This window comes from Myiozetetes cayanensis, unplaced genomic scaffold (assembly GCF_022539395.1).
Source record: "Myiozetetes cayanensis isolate MyiCay16 unplaced genomic scaffold, myiCay2020 scf2-11, whole genome shotgun sequence".
Taxonomy (NCBI): Eukaryota; Metazoa; Chordata; class Aves; order Passeriformes; family Tyrannidae; genus Myiozetetes; species Myiozetetes cayanensis.
This window is the reverse complement of record NW_026087411.1, coordinates 68,525,372-68,540,019: the sequence shown is the minus strand read 5'-3', so window position 1 is coordinate 68,540,019 and position 14,648 is coordinate 68,525,372. Positions and strand designations below refer to the sequence as shown.

General features: G+C 36.9%; 1 protein-coding gene across 2 annotated transcripts in view; it reads right to left on the bottom strand.

The window, feature by feature from the left end:
• The window catches only part of REV3L (REV3 like, DNA directed polymerase zeta catalytic subunit), a 120,313-nt gene that overhangs the window by 8,682 nt on the left and 96,983 nt on the right, over nt 1–14,648 (bottom strand). For both annotated transcript variants that reach the window (XM_050315855.1, XM_050315856.1), the window contains 8 exons: nt 10,957–11,075; nt 10,188–10,306; nt 9,075–9,216; nt 4,771–5,015; nt 3,674–3,782; nt 2,631–2,837; nt 1,848–1,957; nt 751–865 (listed from right to left, as the gene is read on the bottom strand). In XM_050315855.1, coding sequence (XP_050171812.1) covers nt 751–865; nt 1,848–1,957; nt 2,631–2,837; nt 3,674–3,782; nt 4,771–5,015; nt 9,075–9,216; nt 10,188–10,306; nt 10,957–11,075 — 1,166 coding nt within the window. The remainder of the gene's footprint in view (nt 1–750; nt 866–1,847; nt 1,958–2,630; nt 2,838–3,673; nt 3,783–4,770; nt 5,016–9,074; nt 9,217–10,187; nt 10,307–10,956; nt 11,076–14,648) is intronic.

Below are 14,648 nucleotides of genomic sequence, written 5' to 3'. Positions count from 1 at the left end.
CTTTTCTTGTTAATATTTTTCTACTGTATTTTCCATGGAAAATGGCAATTTGCTTACAAATTCTGACTGAACTTGTTGAGTCAGGTATGTACTTTGAAAATATCCTCCATCCAAGTCATTTGTGAAGACGTTGAAGAGCACAGGGCGAAAGATGGAGCCCTGTGGAACCCCACTAGTGACAGGTCACCAGTCTGATGTCACCCCATTCACCATCACCCCTCTGTGCTCGACCCATGAGCCAACTGCTCTCCCACCACATGATGTGTTTATCCAGCTGTGTGCTGGGCATTTTGTCCAGAAGGATCCTGTGAGAGACAGTATTGAAAGCTTTGCTGAAATCCAAAAAGTTTACATCAACTGGCTTCCCTTGATTAACTAGGGGGGTTACCTTGTCATAAAAGGAAATCAGGAAAGCCAAACCAAGGGAGACGTTTCCAAAAACTGATGAGACAAAAATTTCAAACTGCCTGATGCTACCAGCACAACAGGCCACCACGCATCCTGATGTGAAAGTAGGAATATTTCTTTTTGTTGTTGATGCTGCAGTGCTCCTCTGACAAGGTCCCTGAGGCATTAAGGAGTTTGCAATATACACCCAAAGAAACACCACAGTACATGACCGTTGTATATCCTTATCCTACATTAGGATCCAGAAAGATCTTTTATCTTCACTTTTTTTTTTTTTTTTTTTTTTTTTTAAATAACAGTGTTTTCACCCAACATACTCAAAGCAAAGTATTTTCCTTTTACCTTTTCAAACTTCAGTTTAACAGGTTTGGGATTTGTTGCTGTTACAGCTTCAGCAATTTCTTGACCAATCTTAAAAGACTGCTCCTTCGTGGCTCCTTTCAAGAGTACAAACATGCTACAAGAAATCAGACGTAGGAAATAAGTGGAAATCAGTTCAACCTGGTTCCTGAAAATTATAAACTATAGCTTGCTGGGTAGCAAGGCAGGGTTTTTGTTATCAATTGTATTCCCTTCCTTCAGCTAGAAAAGCCAAAAATCTGAGAAATTTCAGTGTGCAGTATGAATGAGGAGTGCCAAATGCCTGACAAATGCTGTGACTAGCTGCTGAGGCAGGGAACACAACCACTCCCAGGCACTGCAAAAGTTGAGTTCCCAGGAAAGAAAGGAATAGGATTTTACTTCCTTTCTCCAAGAGTTTTTTTTAATGAAACTACCATGAATTCAATATCCTTGAAATTTCAAGTCTTTTATCAAATCAAAGTTGTTACAGAAGGACATCCAGACAAGCTTTGTTTCCTAATGGCTGAAAAATATCTGAGTGTTGAAGAGAGATGGATATACCTAGAGCATGGGTATCCATTTAGATGAAAGATTGACTGAGAAAGGGGAGATATTTATATGATGTATTTCAGGCAGCTTAATAATATCTTTGCATGCTCTGATGGCTGCTTCTGAATTGTATCCACTTTTGAAGATTAAAATAGTGCCTTCCTCAAGGGGCAATGCCTACCTACTATGTTAAAAATACTCAATTTTCTAAAATAAAAGCAACATGAGAAATGGGCACAAAATAGTAATTTGGTAAATTAGATTTATATTTAATTCACAACTGAAAAAAATATTATTTCCCCCCCTCTTTCTGTTCCAGATAATTTTCAAAAGAAAGGTAACCTTTCAAGTTCTAAGAGTCTAATAGAAACTTGAGGAAACTGGATATTATTTACTTTGCATATTCTGCAAGACAGTAAGCAACATCCAAAGAGGGTCCATTTACTCTTTTCAGCATCATACATTCCCCTTTTTGAGACAAAAAAAAAATCTATCTACAAAGAACTACTATGATTTTAAAACATTACAAGAAGTAGACCATTAATTACCTGTCTGTATCACCATACACAACATGAGCACCCCATTTTTTTGTATCATTCACCAGTTTAATGGCACGCTCCAATGTTTCTCTGGCTTTGTGGACAATGCTATCTCCAATCTGCAAAGTTAAAGACAGATTGAAAAGCTTTATTCTACTGTTAAACCAAATACTAGCTCATGGTAAACATAGCCTAATTGTCTTTAATTTGTATATGAAAATTACTATATTGAGACAACATATTTTATTTCATGGTTTAAATGCATATAAGAAATAAAAACATTGCCTAAATTACCCCAAAATAACAAGAATTGAAGGAATAATGACCAAAAATTATTACAAATTAAAATAAAGAAAAATTTTGTTTAAATATCTTTAGACATATTAAAGTTTAAGAAGTAAGACAAGACTGTTTTGGACCATTTTCTCTAGTTTTTGGATTCTGTTGATTCCTCTAAAAACTACGAAACAGCTACAATGTTTTATTTTATTTCCACTATTAGAACTTTAATCCAATCCACCTTCAGAGACAGTTCTACAGAAATGCCAATTTCAAATGCTCTTTATGGGAAGAAAAGAAATTAGACATTTCTTTTCAAAATAAATAAAATAAACAAATAAATCCTAAATTCCTGATTTTCAGTATTACACATAAAAACAGCTTTTCTAAAGGTATTTAGTTTAAGTATGTTTCAAATAATAACAATAACAACAACAACAATAATAATAATAATATGTTATCTGACTAGTACTTTTCCCACATTTTTTATGCATTTTTATTTGTAACCCTTACCTCAATGCATGGCATTCTTCCAGAAAAATTAGCAGCTGTATAACCAAACGTAAAATTAGCAATATACTTTAGACCCAACTGACGAGCTTCAAGCATTCGAGTCACAGCCTTGTCATGCTTATAAGCCTTCATTGACTGTTTGACCATTATCCTAGTCTTCAAGATTTCTTCCAGCATCCTCGGCAGCACACCCTTTCTTACTGAAGGCTGCCACAAAGGGAACAAAGAAAAAAATGTTTATAAACCTAACCTAAACAGGTAGCAGTAAAATCAAAACCCAGAACTGTTAGTTAACCTCTGTCAGGAAGACAAATTAATTAGTAAGATGCCCTAGCCGCCAACAGCTTTGCTTTTCCCACAAATAATACAAGGAACCTAGAATACAGGCAAAGCTCTTAAGGGCAGAGTAAACAGCTTTTTGTTGTTTTCATCAGCCCTGCTAATGCACTGTTCAGATAATCTTATTAATTAAAATGAGACTTCAACACTGTTAATGCTCAAAATATTACATGTTGAAGGAATATTGTCATTTAAAAATTCTGCAAATATTCTTTACTTAAAGTTTTTTGTTTTCCATTAAATACACATATGCTGGTGATTGGCTAACTATTTGTAAGAACTCCAGGCCATACCCATTACAAATCAGCCAGCAGAAACAAAATGAGAACAACAGTCAGGGAGTTTTATCTCCCAAACCATGACTCTTTTTCTAGGAAAGCATTCTGCAGGCAGAAGAAGAATGAAGTGTTACATACAGATAATTACTGTTTGATCCCCAAACTACACATCTAAAATACAGTTTAATTATAGACGAAATAAGCTTTCAGTAAAAAGGAAAAACTAAAGATGACATTTTACTTCCTGAACTTCCAGAAGTTTAACGCTTTGACAAATACCAAAAAACACTGGGAAATGGGAGATTGAACCTCCCCTTTCTGTCTGCTCTTAATGTAACAAAATATAAACTACAGTATCAATTTGACCTTAAGCTAGGCAGTTAACAGGGAGAGAAAACACCTGTCAAAGAACACTACTATAATTACCTTGACAAAAGCTACTCCACTGGGTGACACTGTGATATCATGCCTAATCTGGTAAAGTAAGTCAGGAGGTACTCTGAGAGATGTACAGCCAAATTTGAATGCATCATATCTAATAAAGAGAAAAGTTATATATGAAGACAAGTCATTCATTTACAGCCCAATCAAGCAACAGCATCAGCTCACATTGAAATGCTGATAATGCCAGCAAGGACAGAATAAAGTCAGCTATAAACAAACATAACATTATTTCATATTTCTTAGCCACGTGCAAAAGGCTCTAGGAATAATGTACTAATAAATGGCTAAATTCCAATGCATGCATAATTTATCAAGTCTGTTCTATGTTAATGAATTCTTTCCACATGCTGAGTTAGTAGAGGCACGTATTCATCCAGTAATGCCCTATGGAAACCATACATATTTACTAAGTACCACATTCCACAAATTTTCTTCCTACAAACTCAGAATTTCAAATCAGAAACTTAAAAGGCTGATGGTGACACCTGGCAATTACTGCACATGTCTTCCCATTCTTCAAAATACTGTTTTACAGAGGTAATTATAAAGAGAAATTTTTCCAATTAACAGGATAACTGGTAAGCTCAATAAAAGATGCTACACATCTATTCATGAGAATAACTAATTGTATCTTTTACTTTTGAATAGTTAAGACCAGAGTGAACTACAACTGTTAAAAGAACTACAATAATTTATTAAGGAATAGTACTAGTCCAGTTTTGAAGATAGGTGGTGGATCTACATGAACTTATTCTGAAGCAATATTAAAAACCAGCATCACCACAATAATGCAAGAGTGTATGTACACACACACACACACACACAGTTGTCTGTTGGTTTTTTAACAGAACACAGTCTAATTCTATATTTAATTAAGAATACATATTGATGTGTATATGTATATGTGTGCTTATGCACGCATCCACATGGTAGATTTTTATCATCCCTATTGTGTAACAGAAAATGATGCTATTCATACCTGCCCATTTTCTCCAGTAAAACCCAAGGGTTCTCAGTATCTTAGAAAAGACATTAAAGTCTCTATGGAATCAAAGTTTGAGAAAAGAAGAACAACTTACTTTCCTAAGTTTTCAACATGTCCCAGGCAGGTTGAAAAACAGTAGTTGTATGCTATCACGATGGAAGGATATAACGACTGGAAATCTAAGACAAGAACAGCATTGCTGTAGAAGCGGGATTCTGGCTCCATTATTAAGGGAACACACTGTGGAGCTTTCATTTGAGCTCGCTGCTGGACACTGGGCGTCACAGCAATGTAATTCATTGGCTTCGCAATACGCAGCATCACAGACTCCACGCGATACTGCAAAACAGTTTGGATATAATCATTATAGTTTCAAAAATGCAGAACAAACATGTGTGCATTAAAACAGTGCAAATGCAAATTTATATTTCCTGAATTTAAAGTTCAGAAAACCAGTTTTCCAAAATAAATAGCTGTTAATGTATATTTTAATGACTTTTTTTATCTCCAGATCATCTTTAAGGTCCCTTCCAACCCTAAACATTCTATGATTCTATATTTTCTATCAAATATAGTGACACTTTTCCATGTTTCCTCTTCATTTAGCCCTGATCGTTGAAAGTAAAGCACTTTTTATTTTTATCTATAGCAAAAATAAACATCCAACAGGCTGCAACAACATATATGGATAGCCATGCTACAGTCACTGAATGAGCATTTGCTAAACTGTATTTCTGTTAGACTTGCACATTATTGAAAAAAACAAAGTATAACATACATTTGATGACCATTTTCCATAGGAATCTGCACAGCAATTTTATTTCAATATTTGGGGAAACAGAAACAATACGTGAGTTGTATAAGTTGATAATTGTGCCTCCACGTTTTTAACCATGAGAAATAACTGGAATGTACTTGGCAGTAAGAGAACCAAGGGAAGAATTTAAGTCAGCTCATCTCAGAACTCCACCATTTTGCACTGGGTATCATGCTTTGTCCCTGATCATACCACAAGTAGTACAGGAAGCATTTGATGTCACCCATGTGGCACCATACCAGTGTGTGTCTAAGTGGTGTGGCACATCACCTGACCACTTTCACTTGGATTCTGGGGGCTTCATTCTGCTCCCTGTCTTCCAGCTCAGGGGTCTGGGTACCTCGAGAGCAACTGGTGTTGCTGTTAAAGACTAAGGCAAAGAAGGCATAAGTACCTCAGCCTTATCCTCTTCCTATATCACTGTATTTCCCCCCTGCATTCAATAAAGGATGGAGATTCTCCTTAACATTTCTTTTGTTGTTGATGTATTTCTAAAAACATCTTTTGTTGTCTTTTATGGTAGTAACCAGATTAGGTTTTGGTTGAACTTCGGCTCTTCTAATTTTCTTCCTGCATAAACTCATAACATCCTTGTAGTCCTCTCAAATTGCCTGTCACTTCTTCTGAAGGTGATACACTCTCTTTCTTTTCCCCTGTGTTCCAGCCAAAGCTCTCTGTTCATCCATGCTGGTCCCTCTCCTTCACTGGCTCATCTTTCAGCACACAGGAACAGTCTGCTCCAGTGCCTTTAGGATTTTCTTGTATATCCAGCCTTCCTAGACTCCTTTGCCCCTCCCGAGGGACTGTCTCAACCAGTCTCCTAAACAGGATGAAGTCTGCCCTCCTGAAGTCCAAGGTGCCAGTTCTGCTGAACCCCCTCCCTACTTCTCGAAGAACCCACAAACTCTATCATTTTGTGATCTGTGTGCCCAAGATGGCCTCCAGCCATCACATCACTTACCTGTCCTTCTCTGTTCACAAACAACAGGTCCAACCTTCCCTAGCTGACTCACTTACCAGCTGTGTCAAAGTTCTCTTCCACACACATCAGGAACCTTATAGACTGTTTCCTCTCTGCTGTGTTGTATTCCCAACAGTCATGTGGTAAAGTTGAAGTCCCCCATGATAACAAAACCTAGAGATCACGAGACTTCTCCCAGCTACTTGCAGAATATTTCATCTGCCTCTTCATCCTGGTTGGGTGGTCTATAACAGACCCCCTGCAGGATATCTGTCCTGTTGACCTCCCTGATTCTCATGCTCAAACACTCAATCCTATAGTCAACATCAATAAGTTGCAGACTATCGAAACACTCTCTTAACATAACAGGGATACCTCACCACTTCTCCTTCCTTGCCTCTCCCTTCTGAAGAGCTTATAGCTGTCCATTGCAGCACTACAGTTGTGCAGGTTGGACCATCATGTTTTATGTTTTCATGATGGCAACAATGTAATAGTTTTCCTGCTGCCCAATGGCTTCCAGTTCCTCCTGTTTGTTGTCCGAGATGCGTGCATTGCTGTAGATACACTTCAGTTGGGTTATCGATCCCTTTTCCCCTTTTTTGGGGTGGGGGGGAAGGCCTAATCTCTACATGACCATTCTTGGGCACATCTGTGGTTTCTAACACATTAACAATCTTCTTGTCTTTGTTGCCACATAGATCTCCATCCCCTACCTCCACTGAGACAGCAGACTGAAAGACTTTGCTAAGACACTGTTTCTCAAACACTGGTGTGATGCTCCCAGGCTTATCTCTCGTGAGCCTGGTTTTATCCCTTTCCCCCTTCAAATCGATTTTAAAGCTCTTTCAAATGAGCTCTGCTGACTCCTGTGCAAAAATCAGCAAGTTCTTCAATCAACTGACTAATAATTTGTATGCCTATGACCCTCTCTTGTTAGATTTGTTTAGTCTACTATGAAATGTTCAAGACGGTTTCATACAACAAAATAATAAAAGCATATTTTAAAAACTTATTGTAAAACTTAGTGAGAGATAGAAACATGGAAAAATAAAATATACTAAATCTTTTCTTATTGCTATTCCATTTTAAAATCTCTTTCAGCTAAAAAGAAAAGGAATGTCTTCATAAAAGGAAGTGATGATTCTTCTGAGTGAATAAAAAAATTATTTGTGGTGACTGGGAATTGTTGCAACTGCCATTTCCGTGATCTAGAAAGTTTCAGTGGAAACAGAACATAGGTGCCCAGAAGGGAAGAGAAAAGAACAGTCAGGACAGAAAATGCAGCATGCTTCTGTTGCTTACTCCCACTCAAAGACATCTGAGAAAATGACAAGCAGAACAGTCTTTGTGGGCTGCAATCATGACAGTTTAAGCATATCTATGTTGGCAGTATGCCGGTCCCACACTCCCTGTCCCTAGCTGTGCATTTCTCTTCCCTTGCTCCAAGAGTAGTTATTTTCTGATAACATGGTAAATCAGGGAGATAAACTGGCAAATACCTGCTGAATGCCACCATGGCTCTGCTGCAGGTGCCTGCCTGCCTGCTCCCCACTCTCCCACAAACAGAGGGCCATTACCAGCAAGACCAACAAGAACCTGCACTGGGTCAAGAGATGACATAAACAATTGCAGTCAAAGGAAAAAAGCTGGCAAACGTTTTTTAATTGGACTGAATTGTCATGGAAACTGTAGCTTTAGACACTCCCATATCTGCCTGGCTTACAACCATGATATCTACTTAGGACATTAGTCTTTAAGTTGTTTTTTTGTCCACAGAAGTTGGCAAAAAAAAAAAAAAAATCAGTTTTGGTCAGCTGTTTTTTAGAAAGCAGAAAGATTGTAGGAGAAGAAGTATGGTAGGAAAGAAGATGACAACAGAAGAGCTGTAACACATGAGAGAGCAGCTGCCTCATTTCAGGTGCTGTTCATGTCTCACATGAAGCCACGACAATGGTTGAGTTAGTCTAGTCACTCAGAACCTGGACAAGGAAAGCCTTTGGTAGTACTGGAGATTGCTGGGGTCTCAAATAAACAGTAGCTCTCACTCTATCCTTCTCCCTTTCTCTCTGATGCTAGTATCAAAATAATAGAACCACACACACCTTGCATGACACGTACTTAAAAAAGCCAGAACCCTTCTTGTCTTACTGTCAAATCTCACCCAGAGGTCTGCTTCATAGGAAATGGCACTTAGAACATATTCAATACTGTTTTGTCTGCATGGAAGAAAATAACTTCATCTTTCTAAAATACGCTCAATTATATTTATGTTTTAGAAAGCATTCATTTTCAGACTCATTTAAGTGTGAACAATACCAACTCAAAGGGAAAGTTTAGTGTTCCTGAAGTCAGTAGAAGAGAGAGATTCACTGGCATGGTTAAATTTGGGGAACTCTATTTTTAAGAGCTATTTTTAAACTCTGAGACTAGGCAACTCAAAAGCAGCAATAACAGACTGAATGGTATTCTTTATGTTTCACTTTCACATTACTTTCATGTCAACAGTCTTCTGTGACCCCATGAAAATACATATATGGACTGAAAAGCTACTGAAGAACTAAAACATTTTGTAAAACCTGTTTTGTTTTTATGAAGTGTAAGAAAAACTAAGTCTTACCTGGGAGCCTCTTGTTAATACATGTAAGAACTGAATGCCAAAAAGTCTCGCCATTTCACTTGTTCTGTCAATCAAATCCAGTTTCTCTAACAACAGGAGATTCCCACGGACCCGGCTAACATAATGATCAACCATTTTCCATCTGTGAAAGTGAATGCCTCGTTATAAACAATCAGGAGAGCGCTGCTCCTTCTACTAAGAAAAATGTATTTTTATGATAACTTGTTACAAACCAGCAAATAAAATTTCCTCTAGCACATTTTTATATGTTTTTTTCAAAAAAGGTGGCATACATAAATATACACTTACATATTCTAAATATATACACAGAATGTGTTACAGCAAACTACTCTTAAGGCATCTCTCAATGACATGCTATATTCTGTTTTCCTTACTGTCCTAAAGGATTACCAAAACAGAAACATCAGTTTCCCTTCATGTGTTTACTTTTTTTTTTTAACAGAGTGACCTTTCGTGGAAACATCTTTCTATATTAAGAATGTCTATGTCAGCCGAACATAAATTTAGAATTTCAGTATAAACCAGGGTTCCACCTAGTTAAAAGGTATTTAACTTTTACAGAAATTATATGTATGTCACAAACAACACTCAGATCAGTACTCAGTTTTATGAATTGTTCATATCTTGCAATACCAAATCACTCATGGAAGAGTGAAGCTCAGTATGACATACATCCTGTAAAGCTATTTTCAAGCAGTTGTAGTTACTGTCTTAACATGTTGCACACTGTTTTGTACTACTTTTAAGCCAAGCTTGGTCAGCATGCACTGTGAAGTGAAACAGAAGCTGACAGTTCATTAAAATCCCTTCTGATGAATAGCATACACAAAATAAAAGACATTATAGAACTTCAGAATAGTACATCTATTCAAATATGTTGAAATTGTAACTGAAAATGTCTTGTTGAAATATTGAGGGTATAACTATACAACAGAACAGCCCAGTAAATAAGCTCGTGTTGCTGCATATACACTGTTCTAGTGCTTGAACTAAATTGATTATTTCTTCCTATGCTGACCTGAGCTAATATCCATCTGATGTTAAGAATCTGGTCTTAAAAACAACAAACAAAATGGATTATTAGATCATTACCTGTAGACATCTGCCTTATTATCAAACCAATCAGACAAAACTCGGAAAGTAAATAAAGGAAAACGATGATGAAGAACATGAAAGCCCACATTTTCAAAAGTGTAATTTGTTAGATTCACCTAGAAAAACACAGTGGACACGTTAAAGATGCATGATGGCTTTCAAAATCAAAGAAATCTCTACTTTTCAAAAACTGTAACAATTAAATTTATTAACTTTTTATTAGTGTTTTGTTAAAAAGGTAAGCATTTATACTAATAAGTAAGCCCCTAACAAGTCAGAAAAGAGTATCCCTCATCAACTGAAAAGAATATGCAGAATTAAGCAGTTCATAAAGATCACGTCTGAATTTAGTCAGAATGAGATTTGTAAAGACTGAACCATTTGAGAATTAAATGTAAGGTCATAAATGGAGAAAAACAAAACAAAACAAAAAGCAAAAAAGAGAAAAGAGTAAGTCTAAGAGCTTAAAATAAGTATTTAATTCAGTAAAAGAACCATATTAGACAAATTCAAATTTTTAAAACAGGTAAGTTGTTCTCCAAACCCAAAAAGAAGGGAAAAGGAATATGTATTAAGAAACACTACTGATTCGATATTTTAGATTTTAGCAATACGCAAAACCCATTCTCAAAAAGCAGGAAACTACTTTTGAAAAGGTGTAGAAAGAAAAAAGATCAGTTACACAAGTTACATGAAACTTTCAACAAAGTCTACAATAAGTAAAAAATACCATTAAGTGAAAACATTAACCTTTTAAAAATTTTACCTCATTTCTCATCATTCTCCAAATATTCAACATAATTCGCCCAACAATGTTTATTTCACTCATTGTATCCGATCCATATTCATCCAGCTCCTGTGCAAATCTGTTATCTTTCTTTTCATCTAAAGACATTAAAAGAGAATTTTATACAAATTATAGGAGAGTCAAGCCAGATCAAGCTATCCCTCTTCCAATTTGAGCTCTCTAGAAAAATAAGAATTCATAAAGACTGTTACTGATTGCACAAGGTTATTTATTTACCAGTCACCTACATGACCTCTAAATAAAACTCCCCCAGGTTTCTCCGCTCTTGCACATTCCTCTGAAGATAACTCTTACTTTGGTTTCATTGACATGTTGTCCAAGGAAATATATTCTCTACAGTGAATGTATTGGTTAAGCAATGCTGAATGTTACCTGAGAGTTAGCTGCACAAACATTAGTGCACAAGATAAAAAAATTATAATTAAAAGTTATTTCTGCCCGAATCTGTTTATAACTCAAGGCTTTACTTGCAAAGATCTTACACAGTTGGAGCCAGGTCATGGAAGAGAAGGTCAGTGCTTTTCATAGAGTAAAAGCAAACCCACCACAGTGGGAGCAAGTAGACATGAGTTCTGGATAGCACAGAGAAGGAAATAGGAAGGAACAAATGCAGCACTTTGAATCTTTTTCTGTGAGACAGCGGTGACTAAAGTACAGAAATACATTTTCTTTTGCCATCCTTGATTTTTGTCATGCTTTGGAATACTAGAACACAAGAGAAGAGAGTCTTTTTGGTATACATTTCTTGAAACCATCTTTTTTTTTTCAAGCAGCATAGGTTTATGGTTTTGGTATTCTTTCCAGAGTTCACATGCATTTTTTTTTTTAAATGTATCATTCAGATTTAAATTCAATAGGAAAACACACTGATTTGATCCTCCAGTTTTATTTCTTAATAATTTAATGGAAGAGAAAGGACTTTGAGGCAATTTCCTCATGTTTCTAAATCCATACCCATTTTTCAGCTCTTGGTTGTTTTGTATTCTGCCATCACTCATTTATCAGGTATGCCTGTACAGTATTCTGCCAATAAATAGCAGAACACTTTGGACAGAGTGTGCAGAAGTGTGGCTACACAATGCTTTGCAGTAATGATCTGAACTGAGCAATCACTTCCTCAGACAGCCAAGAACCACATTTACCCTTGAAGACAGAAGTAAAAATTGCAAGAAATTCTGCAGAACTGCTGTGAAACAACGTAATACAGACTTAATTCGTTGACCTTTCAAATGTGTATTCTATCAACTGAAATATGGTTAACAAAACCTATTTTGTCATTCACTGACTTTTCAATTTTGTTTTGACAAAATTTAGCAGACCCTTCATTCACTTCACCAAAATGCATACTATCTTTTTAACCTCCTTGTTTTGGTTTTTTAAGGAGCAAAAAAGCAATTTCTCTTTTCATGTTTACATGGAAAAATGCCCCATAAGCAGCAACATTTTTTCTTCTGCTTTTCTTCATTTGCACATGCTGGACCTCCTGTGAAAGCGAGGAACTTACAATTTCCCCCCCTCAATTTTTTTTTTTTTTTAATTGGAAGCAGAAACTATTGGTTAGTTCTAGTTTCTGCAGAGTCTCCTAGTTCTCTTTTGACTTGTTTAGGAGATTGCCTGTATTTCTCAAGTTTGCTTCATGTCTTGCTGGTAAAGACAGGTAACAAAGCATGCTGTGGTCACAAGGAAGACCCATTGCCCTGATGAACCAGACTCTGCATGTGATGAGCACTGCCAAATTACAAACACCTGTACCATTCTACAACTAGTGTGGGGAATATATCAGCAGAAACATGTAAGCCTCTTTGGAAACTACGCTGTTAAGAAGAAGAACTGGACATTCTTCCTATTGTTCAAGTGTATGAGATGAAACAAAAAGTCTCCTCTTATCCTCTGTTATCCACTCCCTAACTCTGAGCTGTGATGCAAAGAAGGAAACAGAGGCTACAGTGCACACACAAAAAAATGCCACTACGCACAGGCACAGTACTCACTTCTGTTGTGATGTGTCCTAATGACTTATGAATAGTTCACTTGTAAATGGCAGAGGCAGCACCAGACTCAGCCAATAAAGCAAAACCAGAGAGAAGTCCAGCTTTCTTTTTGTTAAGTTGAAATCACAGGAAAGGGAAGGAAAAGTACCTTCCATCTTTATTTCAATAGGAGGAAAGAGGAGCATACTGCTTGAAGGAGCACTTCCTGTTCTGAAAATACAGCATGTGAAGAAGGGAGGGAAATATGAAGCATAGGGGTTGGAAAAGCAAGAGGAACATAGATGGGGTCAAAACTGTGGACAAGGAGGCCACAAAGCAACAGAGAACACAACAACTTGTACGTATATGATCACGCATGCAAGCCCATACTTATGGCATGACATTTTTGGGAAGAGCTCATCAGTATGAACATATTCTTATCTTTCTCCTGCAATTGTGTCAAAAAAGAATAACTACTTACCTTACAATAACACCAGTTCTAAGAAACACTTTAAGTGTTATGTATTCCACTTCTGAATGTGCATCTACCAGCTGGCACAAGAACATCTGCACTATGAATACCAGTGCTGTGGAGATAAGGCCTATGTCCTGCACGCCCACTCGAACTTCATGTTCAAAAACGTTTAAGGGCTACAGTCCTGGTTTCCTTCACTGGAACTGAACCCACGTTGTGTGGGACTTGATAGTTGCGGGGAAGGAAGCCTGACTGTGAAATATGTAACAACATCACCATTAAGAACCATACAGTCCCCTTTCTTTGAGGACTGGTTAATGTGTATCTCAATACCAGTAACTTGAGGAAGAGCTTATGTCAGGAAGATGGGTACTATCAAGAGTTTTGTTGATCTAACTGTTGATTCTATCAACTATAGTGCAGACAGAGCTGTCCTGCAAGACAAGAGCTTTGACTCAGCCTCTGAGAACAACAGCAGATACACACTAGTTACCTGACCCAAACTGAAGAGATTGTTTGGCCATACATCTACACCAGAGCAGTAAACCTTTGTGATCTTTGGAAGTTACAGAGCCTTTGACTACAACACTTACTGTTCCTCTTACGAAAGACATTGCACATCTTGAGGTATAACAGGTCAAAAATTTTTCTGAACATTCTTCAGTACCTCTGAACACTGTAGCCAGAGGCATTATTATTGCAATCAGTGTATCATCTCAATTTGAACCATCAGGGGAATTACATAACAAGGTTCATGCAATCAGTTATTATTCCTGAAGAACAAACTTGAAAGCTCTGTGCCAAAGAATAAAACTTGTGAACCAATTCATATTTAAACTATCATGTGTTCCTGTTTTCATATATTAAGTATTTAAATATTCCCCAAAGTCCAATTGCCAATAACTTTCAACTGAAGATACAAATTTTTCTTATGTTCTTGTCCCTAGAAGGACTCCATAACTCAGATCTTTTCTGAACATGTCACAGGTATCAAAAGCATCCAGAGTGTGCAAATATTCAAACATGAAGGAAGAAGTGTGTGAACACAGTGCTTCTAAAACATCACGTTCTCCTGTCCAGGCACACAGAACTCCAACATAAAAGATGTTATTCCTGTGCTGGGTATGCCCAAAGATTCAACTAACCCAGTATCATGTTCTATCATGTACTCAAAAGTAGATGCTTCAAGGTGGGGGAAGTGGTTA